Source organism: Cladophialophora psammophila (assembly GCF_000585535.1).
Source record: "Cladophialophora psammophila CBS 110553 chromosome Unknown aczJe-supercont1.8, whole genome shotgun sequence".
NCBI classification, from domain to species: Eukaryota; Fungi; Ascomycota; class Eurotiomycetes; order Chaetothyriales; family Herpotrichiellaceae; genus Cladophialophora; species Cladophialophora psammophila.
In genome coordinates this window covers 905,744-919,883 of record NW_006912929.1, presented here as the reverse complement: position 1 = coordinate 919,883, position 14,140 = coordinate 905,744, and the positions used below count along the sequence as shown (strand labels likewise).

General features: G+C 52.2%; 6 protein-coding genes across 6 annotated transcripts; 3 read left to right on the top strand and 3 right to left on the bottom strand.

Moving 5' to 3' along the window:
* Positions 1-2,057: 2,057 nt before the first annotated feature.
* Positions 2,058-3,420, top strand: A1O5_05971 (uncharacterized protein; the record flags this gene model as incomplete). Its single annotated transcript, XM_007746567.1, has 3 exons — positions 2,058-2,902; positions 2,986-3,299; positions 3,404-3,420. The coding sequence occupies 3 exons, from the start codon at positions 2,058-2,060 to the stop codon at positions 3,418-3,420; spliced, it is 1,176 nt and encodes a 391-aa protein (XP_007744757.1).
* A 1,014-nt stretch (positions 3,421-4,434) lies between these two features.
* A1O5_05970 (uncharacterized protein) lies at positions 4,435-5,353 on the bottom strand (the record flags this gene model as incomplete). Its single annotated transcript, XM_007746566.1, has 3 exons — positions 4,435-4,800; positions 4,860-5,249; positions 5,345-5,353. 3 exons carry the CDS (start codon positions 5,351-5,353, stop codon positions 4,435-4,437), a joined length of 765 nt encoding a protein of 254 aa, XP_007744756.1.
* A 466-nt stretch (positions 5,354-5,819) lies between these two features.
* On the top strand, positions 5,820-6,762 carry A1O5_05969 (uncharacterized protein; the record flags this gene model as incomplete). Its single annotated transcript, XM_007746565.1, has 2 exons — positions 5,820-6,546; positions 6,602-6,762. 2 exons carry the CDS (start codon positions 5,820-5,822, stop codon positions 6,760-6,762), a joined length of 888 nt encoding a protein of 295 aa, XP_007744755.1.
* Positions 6,763-6,937: 175 nt separating this feature from the next.
* On the bottom strand, positions 6,938-7,465 carry A1O5_05968 (uncharacterized protein; the record flags this gene model as incomplete). The annotated part of the gene is made up of 1 exon (XM_007746564.1): positions 6,938-7,465. One exon carries the CDS (start codon positions 7,463-7,465, stop codon positions 6,938-6,940), a length of 528 nt encoding a protein of 175 aa, XP_007744754.1.
* A 451-nt stretch (positions 7,466-7,916) lies between these two features.
* A1O5_05967 (uncharacterized protein) lies at positions 7,917-9,568 on the bottom strand (the record flags this gene model as incomplete). Its single annotated transcript, XM_007746563.1, has 4 exons — positions 7,917-8,555; positions 8,614-8,694; positions 8,755-9,068; positions 9,130-9,568. 4 exons carry the CDS (start codon positions 9,566-9,568, stop codon positions 7,917-7,919), a joined length of 1,473 nt encoding a protein of 490 aa, XP_007744753.1.
* Positions 9,569-10,184: 616 nt separating this feature from the next.
* Positions 10,185-10,976, top strand: A1O5_05966 (trans-aconitate 2-methyltransferase; the record flags this gene model as incomplete). Its single annotated transcript, XM_007746562.1, has 1 exon — positions 10,185-10,976. The coding sequence occupies one exon, from the start codon at positions 10,185-10,187 to the stop codon at positions 10,974-10,976; it is 792 nt and encodes a 263-aa protein (XP_007744752.1).
* Between the last annotated feature and the right edge of the window lie 3,164 nt (positions 10,977-14,140).

The following is a 14,140-nucleotide window of genomic DNA, read 5'->3' as shown; positions in this document are numbered from 1 at the left end:
TGCCGCGTAGTCGGACGCTCTTGGCACCCACAGCCCAAAGAGGAAAAGAGGAGCTAAGAGTTGCCGTTTTCACAAACCCCCCCGCTCTGAAGCCAGTCATCTAACCAATTTCGGGTAGAAAGCCCTAAGTCACGTGATAACACTAGATCCTATCTGCGTTAGTCTTACGAGTTAAAAGTTAAGCTGTCACGTGGGCGCTCCTGTCTGTGCACTGTATCTTAGGGGCCAGCGGCCCGGGTGGGTACGGTATTTCCGCTGCTCTTTGGTGGCTCTTGGTGACACGAGGACGTTCGCTTCATCTTTCCCTTCGGTCTCACCCCATTTCCCCAGAATGACCCCAGTTTCTCCAGTCAAAGATTGTGGAATACTCTGCATCTTCTGACTTCTCTGGATTGAAGATACCAAGATAATCCGTTCTGCACTGCAAGGTCCACCATTCAATGGTAGTGTAGGTATGATCCTCACTACTAGCACAGACTCTTACGAGTAACTATCTACCCTACTCTCATTGCGAGGCTGTCGCTATCCGACAATCCGATACTATTGCAGCTACATCCCCGGGCTGTGCCCTGGACTGACCAATTGATCCCATAATTAGGCCATTCCGGGAGTTGATATGACTCTTGTTTTTCATTCTGATCACCTTCTATCGCCTTCAATCAAGACGCACCGATAGATTATTGTCCAGCATTACTACGCCTGCACTGGGGGGGTCGCCCATGATTCCCGAGACGGGATGACAACCAGGCAACTTCATCAACCACGGGCTAGATCCTGTGAGGAATGCAACCGGTAACGCAGGTGCCCTTGAAGAAACAAATTTTGGCTAACAAGGTCCCTCCCACATTAGTAAAAAAGCGAAATGTAAGTCATGGTCCGTACTGATGCCCGTATTTCCAAGGGTTGATGGACTCGAAAACCAACACATTCCCATCGAACGAAGGAAAGTTATCGCTAACCAGTGAAAAGGCGACAAGAAATCCCCGAAATGTCATCGATGTCAACAATCAGGGTCGCGGTGCATATATCCCACCCATCGCAAGCGCACGACTCTGGAGACGAAATATCAAAGCCTCCGGCGAAAGCTAATGGATTCAAATCAAGCGGATGAATTAGGTTCGTTTGGAACTCCATCTGTGAATGCCTTGAAGGTTTGCTCTACTCAGAGAACGCAGAGGCTAACAATTTTGTACGCAGAAGGGTTACTGGATCACGTCGACTTGGATATTTTGCGCGGTGCTCTTCGGCGTCGAGAGAAGAAGACAGCGACGACGGCGGCGGAATCTGGATCCTCGCCATCCGATCACTACGTAGCTTTGGACGTTCCGGGAAATACAAATTGTCAGCGGCAAGAAGCGCAGGATATGCCGTTTTCATTATCAGCACTACCACTATCGAGAGTATCAGGTACACCGAATCTGCCAACGGGCTTGTCTCAAAACGACGATTCTATTCCTGATCATTTACACGTCGATGGACAAAACAACAGCCCATCGCACGACCCTAACAACTGGCTTGGAAACATGGCCTTTAGTCCGTTCACGGACAGTTATGGAATGTTCAGTCTCCTCAATTCGAGCGAGCTAAATGGTGAGTAGCAGGCTTTACTTCTCTCGCTCTCTCTCTGAACTTGGCTCTTGCATCGTTGAGAATATGGACTTGGGATCTCTGACTCGTTTTCTTGCATCAGGCGACGGCTGGTCAGGCTCTGCACACACTTTGTCAGAAGACCTGAATTTTTCAGACAGGAATCCCTGTACAGTCGCATTCCCGCCTGTTCTAGTGGATGAATTGTGCGTACCTCCGATACTATTTTGAATTCAACATTGCCCGGGCTCCTCCTGCTCCCTAATATTTGCATATCCCTTCCTTCGGTTTTCGACTAACAAAACACAAATCTTCATGCTACCACCAGAATTAACCTGTTCTTCCTACGTGTGCAACCTTCTATTCCTATCTTTCACGAACCGAGTTTTCGGCAAAAGTTCCACGTCGGCAGCAACAACAGTGACAGATACACACGGCTGTCGATCGAGGATGCGCTGACTCTGACAGCAATGATGGCCCTGTCAGCGAGGTTCTCGACGAATGATTTCTTCCCGTCCGCCATGTCCAAGGATAAAGGCAAAGCGTTCGCCCGGAAAGCTAACGCCTTTTACGCGGAAGCTCTTCAGAGTGACGAGCAAGGTAGCGACGAAGGGAACGAAATCTCCCTCGGTTTTCTCCAGGGTTGCATCCTCCTGGCGTTCTACGAGCAGACAAACAGAATCACGACCCAAAGCTGGCTCCTTATCGGCACTTGCTGTCGACTCGCGATCGACTTGGGACTCAACGAGATGGATAAGGACGTCATCACTAGCAACGAAATTGCAATGCCCACAGCGCCGCCCGCTGAGGAGCATCGGCAACCACATCAGCACCAGTATTTAGCGGCAGAAGACTCCTGGGTTCAGAAAGAGGAGAAGAGAAGAGCCTGGTGGCTGGTGTGGGAATTGGACGTGTTCGCCGCCACCATCCTGCGCAGACCACATTCTATCAACAAAGATCAAATGCACGTCTTGCTGCCTGTGTCGGACGCCTCGTGGTTCTCTGACACCCCCACGGAATCGATCTTTCTTCAGACCGACTTTCTGCACGAGTGGCAGACGTTGGAAAACTGTCCCAACGCGGATGAAAGGGCCTGGTTCCTTGTCACGACCCTTCTCATGGCTAGGGCGGCCGATCTAGCCTCCCCAGAGAATACCTTCACCTTACAGGACATTGTCAACTTCGGGTCGGCTTTGAATTGCTTCGCTCTGCTCCTCCCCCAGTGGTTTCAACTAGACTTTGTGCGCGCCCCGTTTGACGAAAGAAACTTTGCGGCCAACAACTGGGCGCTTCTCACCATATTCATGCTTCACACGTACGTTGCGCATGGAATGTTTTCGTCTCCTTCAGATATTGACCCTGATATCGATACTAACTTGCCTCTCAAATGTCCCGTAGAGCACGCGTTCTCGTCCGAAACGCACAATATATAAAATCCCAGAACGAACTGGAGAATTCCGCCGTCGTGGCCGCGCTCCCTACCGGCCCGCACAACGACACTTATCTCGTCTTCCGCGCCATGGAGGCCTGGCCGCCCGAATACATCATCTACGCCTGTCCGTTCGTCTCGTGCACCATCATCGGTCCGGCCTTTGACAATATCCGGGCTGCACTGCTGTTCGAGCCCGGAGGCCATGGAACCTATCTATCCATGTTGAAACTGATTCTCAAGAAGATTGGGACGTTCTGGGGTATTGGGGAGAGCGCGCTGAGTGAGTCGGAATCCTTTTCCCTTTCCCTCTACTCTCCTCGAACAAGTTTCACTCTTCACATTTACATCTCCATCTTTTTGAATTTTTTTTTTTCATTATCCCAGTAGTTCTATATCCTTGAACCACTCACTGCTTTTCACGCGACGTACAAGACGACGGGATGATGGATCATTGCAATAGGAATCCGGAGTGCTGACGAAATCCCTCTCCTATATCCCATGCTGTATGGGATTGCGGGCATCTCAAATAATAGGACTAGTTGAAATCTTCGAACACGAAATCAAGGTCAACGGCTCGTTTCGCAAACAGGCGTTTCGGAGGTATGCAAAGGATTTTTCCTTGCTGGTTGTTGATCCGGCAAGAAATACGTGATCCAATGTACAATGGCATACAGTGCACAACTTGAACTGCGTGAATGATGAGTTCGGGCGGGCAGGCGTGCGGAGAGGAATCCAGAAAAATTCCAAGGCACCTTAGGTTCTGTGCCTCCTGTACGCATCAATCGAGGCGTTTGTGTCCTGTTTCACGATGGCGGGCACAGTGATTGCCGTTCACGTCCCAGGGAATAATCTGACACACAATGGTGTACACCGGAAAGGACCCAAAGACCTACAAGCAAGTACTCTCCCGGTCCAGGTCCGGCGTCGGTGAACGCCGGTATCACGAAACCACCGGTACCTAGGTAGTAGTTTGCCTCGCACGATTCTCCTTCTCGCCGCGTCGGCAGTGGCGCTGTGGGTAGAGGGTTAGCCTGGCGGCAGCGAGAGAATACTGGGCGGATCCAGCCACCAGGTACTGACACGGGAGGGGCTATGGAGGTTTTTGCCGCATGGGAGGTTGTGTTTGGGAAAGCCTGAACGATCGCGTCTTTGAATAATGTCGTGTGGTGTTGTGCTAGGAGCAGCTTGGCCACTGATAACTAGGTGGGTAGGTAACACCCCGGTTTTGGTTGTATATACCGCAGACACGGTCGGTACATAAATGCATCAGCTTGTATCAGTGAGTCTTTGATAGGGCATGGCTTGATCTGTATTTTGGCCTGCTTTCGATATAACGCTGACTTCCCACGACATATGCACATATATCCACATTTTCACCATCTCGCCCATAGAATCGCTTGATCGAGAGTCACGACTCACCACTTCGTGGACCCGCCATCGATCAAAAAATCCTGCCCAGTCACATATCTGCTTGCGTTGCTGGCCAGGTAGAGCGACGCGCCGACGTAGTCCTCGGGCATGCCGATGAATCCCAACATGGTGTCGCTTTGCCACTGCTTTATAAGGTCCGGATATCCCCTCGTCATGTTGGTCAACGTGTACCCGGGGCTGATCGAGTTGATTCTAATCCCACTCCTTCCTAGTTCCTTGGCTATCTCAGGTACCATTCCCCGGACGGCGGACTTGGTCGCGCCGTAGATGCTTGAATTGTGCGTCCGAGCCGCAACGTAAGACGCCGTGCTGGCTATTACGATAATGCTTTTGCTTTTGCTTTTGCTTTCCTTCTCACTTCCATTACTCATGATTCTCTCTTCCTCACTGGGGCTGGGCAGGATCTGACCATTGTCTGCGCGGCTAGTTGGCAGGTGAAATACACGCCTTTGACGTTGACGTTTATCAGTTTGTCAAAGTCCGCTTCTTCGGTGTCGAGGAAGTCCTTGACTTGGTTGATCCCCGCCGCTACGATGCAGATGTCCAGACCGCCGGCGCCGCAAAATGGCTTGATTGTATCTTCGAAGGCATGTTTCAGAGCGGGAACACACGAGACGTCAACCATGCGATACGCCGTGCGGATGCCGTGGGAGGTGGAGATGCTTTCGAATTCAGTCGAGGGAGGCGAGATGTCAAAGACTGCGACGTCCGCTCCCGCTCGAGCAAGGCCAGCGGCTAGAGCGAGCCCTATGCCTTGGTTTCCGCCGGTGACGAGAGCGCGATGCCCCCGAAGGGAGAACTTGTCACGGTGTCCTTCTTTAGTCGAGGAACGGAAAGGGCTTGAGCTTTGATGATCGTGGTTATGTAAGGATGAGAGCTGGACTTAAGACATACCTCTTCCATTTCAGCGCAGTCTCCTTGGTTACAAGCCGGACCTCATAATCTGCTGCCCGTGGATGTTTAATGGGAAACGAATTGTTTTTCTTCCTTGGGGAGCTTCCCTCTACTTAGATTGTAGTTGGGGGCTGCATTCGGCGATGAGAAGGCCGGGAAAGCAACGGCATTCGACGAGGCCGGAATGCTAGCCAAAAAGAATCAGAACCCATCGTAGCATCTGTACCAGGGCAGAGGTTGCGGTTTCAGTAGGCCCCGTTGCTCAACAATCTTGTCTCAGGGTGTGATGCAATGATTTGAGAGTTTTCCCTCGATGGTATATCGACCATTTTCTCGGCTCTTCATTTATACGAGCACTGGGCGAAATGGGTGGAAATATTAAAAAGGGCATTCGTCCTTCTGATCAGAGACAGTCCTGATGTCTATCACAGCACTTCTGCTATTTGAGAAAACAGTGCAAAGTTGATCTTGCATAATGGCAAACCTGCCGTCCTTCACAAGAACGTTCCATCGAGATACTTACCCGGCCATATCACCCATGCGACCAGAACAGTCAGCGGCTGGAAAAGTTGTCATTGTCACCGGCGCCGCAGGTCGAATCGGCAAGGCGACTTGCATAGCATTCGCTCGCGCTGGAGCCCAACATGTTGCCATGCTAGATCTCGACGGCGACAACCTGCAAAAGGCAAAAGCAGAGATCGAGCAGGATCCGCAGTGCGAATCCTCGAACCTCCACTTATTCCCTGTCGACATCACGAACCAGGCCGCAGTCAAAGAGACCTTCTCCTCGATCGAGTCGACCTTGGGCAAGGTGAATGTCCTGGTCAACAACGCGGGTTACCAACCTTCCCCCAAGCTGTACCGAGATGCCGAGATTGATGAGTGGTGGAAGGGTTTCGAGATCAACGTAAAGGGCAGCTTTATCGTCACGCAAGAGTTCGTGCGAAGAGCAGCACCGGCGCTCTCGGACAATGCCGAGCCTGTATTGATCAATATCTCGAGCGTACTTGCGCATTGGGGCATCAGACAGGGTTATGTAAACAAGCAAAGTGCTTACAGCGGGGCCAAAATGGCAATGACTCGAGCCATGGAGATTCTGCAGGAGGAAGAGCCATGGGTACGGGTCGTGAATGTCCACCCGGGTCTTGTAGTATCGCCAATGTCAGCGAAGTCGGGGACATTGGAATATTCCATCGACAATGGTTAGTACTGACAACACTTTGAGCCTCAGCCTGGCACTAACATCTTCTTTCCTAGTCAACTTACCGGCGCACTTTGCCGTATGGCTTGCGAGCGACGAGGCTCAGTTCACAAAGGGAAGATTCTTGTGGTCAAATTGGGACGTTTCTGAGCTGCAGCAACGAAAGGAAGAGATTTTGGAACACGATCTGTTGAGGTTAAAGGTAGATGGGTTATGATTGTATACATAGATCAATAAGATGCACATTTAGTACCTTTTGTCATTGCTGGATTGCCGAAAGGGGTGGTCAAGGAGGTCTCACCTGCTCTCCATCAATTCACGCGTCGACACGTCAACTCGCGCGATCACGTAGCATAGCCTCGGAGAGGCTTTCTCCCCTTCCTTCTTCATTCTCAAACAAGTTCCTCAAACCCTCTCATGATGCCCTCGGCCCCGAACAAGATGTCAAAATCCGCGGTCATGCTCGCCGGGAAACACTCGGCCCATGTGCCCAGATGGTCTTCTTGTCCCGAGGAGAAGGACTCGACAGCGTTGAACGGACTGGTGTTGGGGCCTGACCCAGCGCGGCCCTCGGCGGCTCTGCCATACATTCCCGGTATGTTTTCAATATTACTAGTATTAGCGGTAGTGGTGGTGGTGACAGCATTGGTCGTGTTCGGAAATGCATTGGAACACGAGGCCGTCGATAAAGCAGAAGTTGCCGACGCCGAAGGCGCATCCAGCAGCGGTCTCTGGGAGGGCGCCACCTTCTCAAACGCCGCCGTGTAGTACGCAAAGATAAACCTGGCCGCCAGGTATTTTTCCTGCAACTGCTGCACAACCAGCATGGCGAGGTCGAGATTCTGGCTCGCCAGGTGCCATTTCATGCCCGTCGAGAGGCATTTTGCGACGAAGAGGGTCGCGATGATTGAGATGAGCATGGTCACGCTGTTGAGATGGAGCACGATAAAGTTAGCATTCGTTCGTCTCCTCGTATGCAGAACATAATATAACCTAGTTGACCCTATTGATACAGAGATCGATGCAGCTCCAGACAAGATGAAAAGAGAAGGGGGACTTGGGAGAAAAAAAGTCGCGCGCCTTGCCTTTCAGGAGGTAAGAACCGGACGAGCTCAAGCTCACTGAGTTTTCGGAAGCTGTCGGTTGCCGCAGACGCCGACAGCTGGCATCCTTCCCACGCGATCCGTGCGCGGATATCGCTTTCATGCCGGGTCGGGAGCAGGCCGTCTTGGAAGACAAAGGGCTTGTACAGAGTAACCACCGTGACGCTGGACACAAGATAAGAAAAATCGAGTGAGCTCTCCGCAATGTCAGTTTTGGGGGGGGGGAGCAGCAAGGGCCCTTAGGGCGGACAGAGGGGGAGCACCAAACTCACTGGTGGAGGATCTGGATGTAGTATTTGTGCAGCGTCATAGCCATGGGCTCGTTCAAGGAGGTGAGCGGCGTGTCTATCCGACACCGCGGGTCAAGGGCCACTTGCCAGCGGGCCAATTTCTCTTCGAGGATCTCTACCACACTCCAGGGACTCGGCTCTCTCAGTGGCCTGTACACGGACGCTAACACCTCGCCCAAGATCTGGCTTAATTTGACAATCTCCAAGAATAGGGGGGCGTAGCTGTTACACCTGGCCACGACGGCTGCGCTTTCTTGGTTCAGATTCCAGTTCGACGACGAGGTACCAGCGGTGTACACTAGATCTTCGAGTGTCAGTTCTTTCACGTCGCAGTCCTCGGCGTTGATGCGGAACGCCCGTCCCATCCCCAGCGCAATGCATCGGTCCCGGTAGAAGCAACACCACCAGATCCTTCTCCATAGGCTGCGCTGAGATGGGGGCACGTCTGAGAACCCGGGGTCGCGGTGGAGACCGACACTCTGGCTCAGACTCACTGCCACACCTACCCAGTGCCAGCTGTCGGTCCTGTCGTGGGCTTGTCCCAACCAATAACCAAGCAATAGGACCGATTGGATCAGGCATATTTTGTCTGTTTCGTACTCGAAGTCGTACAGCGCCTGGCAGAGGGAAGGTTAGATCTGTTGGTGCAGGTGGGAGGGAAAGTTATCCAGTCACCTTGGCTCTCTCATAGAATCTCCTCTTCATATGCATAAGCGACGGCCATCCCGACCTTTTCAGCCCCTCCGTCGAGATAAACTAGAAGATTTGAACTGAGGACTTGGAGATGCATGTGCGTTGGTCAAGGTCAATGCTTACATTGCTTGCAGCGAGAAACATGCTCTGAAGCAAGAGCGGGCTGATGCTTTGGACGCCGCCAGCGTCGTATCGACGACGAAAGTCGTAAGGGTCGACAATGGGAAGGATCGGGTAGACATAATCGAAGAACAGGGAAAGGAGCTCGTCCCTCAGATCATCCGACTCCGTTGAGAACGCTCCTTTGGCCTGTAGGCACGCGTATTCTTCTGGCGACAATTGACGTCTCTTTGGTTGAGGGACGAGATAATGGGCCTTGGAGGCAATGCTCTTGTCTCTCGCGACGTGGAATATGAATCGCAGCGATTGAAGCTCGCCTGGAAACTTGTGCTTAGCCACCTTCACTCGTCCAACCCGAGATACACATTGCAAACCTACCAACATACAGCGGCACTTTGGCTCCACTCGTCTCGACTGCATCGACAATATTCCGATAAGCCTCTACGTTGGCCCGGGACTCATACTCATCCCGCGATGGAGGTTCTGGTGCCGGACTGATCGAGGGGTTTGAGTCCGCAAGATCTGTGGATGGCCCAGGGGGCACTTGTGCATCCGTAGTTGGTCCAGCTGATGACAATGAAGTAGGTGTGACACAACGGCCTCGTGCATCTTTGTTCAGCTTTCGTCGTTTGTGTTTGCCTCTCGCCGAGACATGCAAAGCACATTGGGTCTGATCTTGCTGGCAGTTGGAGCAGGGCTGGCCGACGAGGACGACATTGCAGCGGACTTTTCTGGCATGGCACGCGGTGCAGGCTATCGGCGCGCGTCGTTTCTTGACAGGCCGGCCATCGCTCGAAATTGCAGCAGTACTAGCCATCGGAGAAAGTCGTCGCTCTGGGGAAGCTGGAGTTGGTCAACAGGCCGTTGGCTCAACGCGGAGAAGGCGACAAGAACTGGGTACTGCCGGGGAGACATTCTCGGTTATATGGTCGCTTATATGCCTTTGAAGCTCAGCCGAGGGTATGTTGACCAAGGCCCAGGGTTGCCCACGGCATGGATTTGCATCCAGACTTCCCCGGGCGGAACGGAGAATGCCCGTTCGAGCAATGGACATGGTGTACTGTATCTCGTAATCCCCCGTACTCTCGCTAAGCTGACAGTGACAAGCGCAGAACGCGTCGCTAAGCGCCATCGTCCTCGCCCTCGCATCGCGTGTCATAACGACGCCGACATCGGCCTTCGAGGTAAGAGCTTTAAACATCGCAACCCCAATGATCCATCATGCCTATTATTGCCATGACGGGGAGTGACGCCGAGGACGACGTTGAATACCGAGCATGAGCGCTATCCGCGGGTCTCGCTGCTCGCAAGTGACCATAGCAGTGCCCAGAGGCCTTCGCAGAACACCGCCAGCACAACAGTTCGTCCTGAATGATAGCGTCAAGTTGCTTCAATCTGCGAGTCGTCGATCGTTCCGTTCGTCGGAGGCCGCGATGGAAAGGAGTAAAGACTGGAGCGCAGCTCAGTATCTGAAGTTTGAAGCCGAGCGGACCCGTCCAGCGAGAGACCTCGTTGCGCAGGTAGCCTTGACGACGCCGAAACGTGTGGTCGACTTGGGCTGCGGACCGGGCAATTCAACAGAGGTCCTTTGGAAGCAGTTCCCGCAAGCCCACGTCGTCGGCCTCGACTCATCCCCGGACATGATCGCAAAGGCGAGAAACAGACTGCCCCATCTCGAATTTACCTTGGGCGACCTGAGTTCCTTCGAGCAGACGGGGGAACCAGCCGACCTGCTTTACTCCAATGCCGTATATCAATGGATTCCCCATGAGAGGCGCGTGCAAACATTCACCGACCTGATCAAGACTCTGAGGCCTGGCGGCGTCTTCGCCTTCCAGGTGCCTGACAACTTTTCCGAGCCTTCCCACATTGCCATGCGTGAGGTCGCCGAGGAGGGTCCGTGGGTCGACACCCTGAGGCGCGCACATCCAGCTCGCAAACCATTTCAATCTCCTCAAGAGCTCTACGACCATTTGAAGCCTCTGTGTTCGGATATCAACATCTGGCACACCCAATACTATCACGTACTGGAAGACCACAAGGCCATCGTGGAGTGGGTGAAAGGAACAGGTCTGAGACCCTACGTCGACCCTCTCTCGACCTCAGAGAGAGAAGCATTCCTCGAGGAATACCTGAAACGGATCGAGAATGCCTATCCTCCCCTTGTCGATGGAAAGGTCTGCTTGCGCTATCCGCGCTTGTTCCTGGTGGCCATTCGAGCTTGATTCCTATCCCCCACCTTCCACCGTCTTCGTGAGCCCGGACTCTCTTCTCCAGCATCGGGTCTGTTCGTTGCGCAGCGGGCAGTTACATATCGCCTCATTCCCACAGCCTGACTAGCAACCGAATGGCCCTTTGGAGCAGATGATGCAACGACCCTGGAGTTCAAGCAACCGCTGGGCTAATTTCCCTGATTCATCACAACCTTGATATGGCGACGGTTGACGTGATATGTCTTGTTGCACATATCCCTGCAAGCAGAGGTTTTCAAAACCATTGGCTCGCGGCGGCAGCAGCAGCGACAAGTCTATTGGTACTCCTGCACGGTTTATGTTATGTGCCATGATAACACTCACTAGAGACCTTGAGGGAGCATCCGATTTGAGTGCAACATGTGGGAATGACGCATTGGGTGTCTCCTCGAGACTACTGCGGATAAGATCCTCGACTTGAAGGATCCCTGTACACTGGACGCTTGAGCAGCTCGATTCGGTCAGACAAAACCTGATCTGTCTCTGAGTCTGGCGATTGAAAGGACTGTCCTCAACCCAAGTTTCCCATTGGAAGGAATGCCGTGGGCAGCTGTGACGTCCCTCTCTCAGGATACTGTGGGACCCTAAGCACAATCCGTGAGAGCTCTGCTTCACGAGCACGTTATATGACACTTATCCTTTTTGGGTGCGTGGTTGGCGTGGAGGGAAAATGTCATAATCCCATTGGATGCATGCCGCCGTCTGTGCAACAACTCTGCCTCGATCCCAGAGAAATGGTGCAGGGCCACAAGCATGCTCGACATATGAAAGGCATGGTCCACAAAAGGACAAATGCGAAGGTGTGCTCTTGTCTGGTCGTGAAGTATGCAAGTAGCAAATGGAACAAGCGTTGGAAATATGATAGGTCTCATGACAAAAAAGAGGAGCCGAATCAAAATGCCAATTCACTATTCTTGCTTTTGAAGATGTCTGCAGTCTTATTGAGACGATTCGCTCAAAGCACCTGAACTTTCCTTTTCATAGTTTTGTTGCAGGAAGCGAAGCCTTGCTCTTATGTATTTTCGCAGACAAACAAATGCCTGGAGAGCCCCTGTTCCCGAATTGCGATCCAACAAATGCTGTTAAGTATGATGAGTGATCTCCCTAGACAATGTAGGATTGTACGTACCAAGGTCATGCTCGCTCATGATGTCGATGTGTGTTGTTTCTTGCAACTTGAGGCTGGAGGTTTGCGAAGTCGAAGCGGGTGTATCCTGTTTGTGGTTGAATTTTCCGCAAAGGTGAAGGTCAGACTCGGCTTCATCGTCCAGCAAAGGGCCTGGACCGAGGAGGGGACTGATGCCCTTGTCCGCATTCGTTCCCACCGCCATTGTAGCAAGTGCTGCCACTCAATAAATTCTTGTAGAGATGCAAGGCAGGCTATGCTGCGGAAGAGGAGTAAAGGATTGTTCCAATGAAGAATGATGAACCCTGATTCAAAGTCGGCAGGATATGCCAGCCTTTAGTACCCGATTGTAGGAAAAATGATTCCCATTGCCCTTTCCACAACCGGAATCTTTGACCTCTAAAGGGCATGGCACTTGGGCGCAAGGCCGCGGCAGCAGGTGCTTTCCTGCTTCTCATGTGAGACTCTGTGGTTCGTGCGGCAGATGCCAGCTTGAGAGTGTAGTGTTTGAAGGTGCGAATATCAGGAGTAACAGTTCAAGGTTCCTGGAGTTTCACAAAAAGATTCCCTAGCTCAAAGGTACAATTATGCCTTTTTTTTTCAGTCTAATAAAGATTCAGCTTAGTTGTATCAAGTTGGCCGAGTGGTGCTCTTCAGGAACGGCGCAGCAATCTCAGTTTCATGTCGAAGATAAACTTATTGGCTGGGGAGTAGTTGAAAGCCACCATCGGAGCTTGATATCGACAAACGTCAGGCTCCCAGGCATCGTCGTTGAGCTTGCAATGGTCGTCTGAACCTTGTGCTACCGCACAGTTCCCCTCGTTGCTGAACGCGCTGGCACGTAAAGCACCTGCCGCGAGGCGAACAACACCGGGTCAGGGCGTCTAAAGAAAGACCGGTTGAGAATGTCCATATTGTGCTGATCTCTGCTTTCGCATTCAAGGTTTGACAGCTGATGATTGTGCGGATGAAGCTGCAATTAGAGGTAATGGCATGCTTGCTTGCCGCTGCTCCTACAGCTGCCAAGCGCCAGCAACGTATTGAAATCAATCGCAGTAGAGGGGCCGGGGTAAGGCCTCGCTCAGTGATGTGCCCACATTGCGACATGGCTTGAGCTGAGAGGAATTCATGCTTCTAAGAGGGCCGAATACAATCCGGAAGCAGCAACATCAAGCTCATGAACCCACTAATACTTACCTCCTAGAGTCATTGTGGTTGGGAGAACTCAACTTGAGGCGTTGGATCTGCATGTTGGGGGTGGTGAGAGGGTGGAGGGTTCGTTTTCGTGGCAACATGCGGGAATACTCTCCTTGAGTGATGCATGGTCATGCCTGGTCTGTTATGTAGGTATCCGCACGAGGGCGATTGTTCGTTTCATCGTCGGGACAAAACCTGAGGCCGCTGCAGTCGGGATGATCATTCGACAGAGTCAAGCGGGACAATTCAGTTCCCCGAGGGTCAGATTCTTTTTGCCGACCGTTAGCCTTGGTAAATACGCGGAATGCAAAAGGGGTTCGCAGAGCTCTTGTTGCGGGAGGCGAGTTCTTTCCTCGTTAACTTCTCGATTCTGAATATGATTCAGGGACAGTACCGTGCAATATCCTGCGAAGAAATTTGGGTACGCTCAGTGGAAGAAGAGCAAGAGACAGTCAAAAATCAGTCTTGGCTCCCACGTTGTGGCACCTGCCAACATTGTGGAACGTTTCTCGAACTTGTTAGGGTCCGCCCCGCCTCGCTGTTCATGCACGGGGGGAGAGAGAAACTGCGGCGCAGAAAGACTCTGAATGAGGCGTGTCTCTCTCAAGCTTACCTGCCACTATTGTTGCAAAGTGGTTCTTCCCGCCTCTGCTCAACCACTCAAGAAGCATCATGGGTGCCCAATCCGCGAGGTCGAGGGCACCGCTGCTTTTGCAAAAATATTGTCTTCCGTTGTGGAACTGTCAGGTATTTGGATTGAACCACCCACGTTAGGCAACAGCCATGATACATTAGTTTGTGGCATTTTCCAACC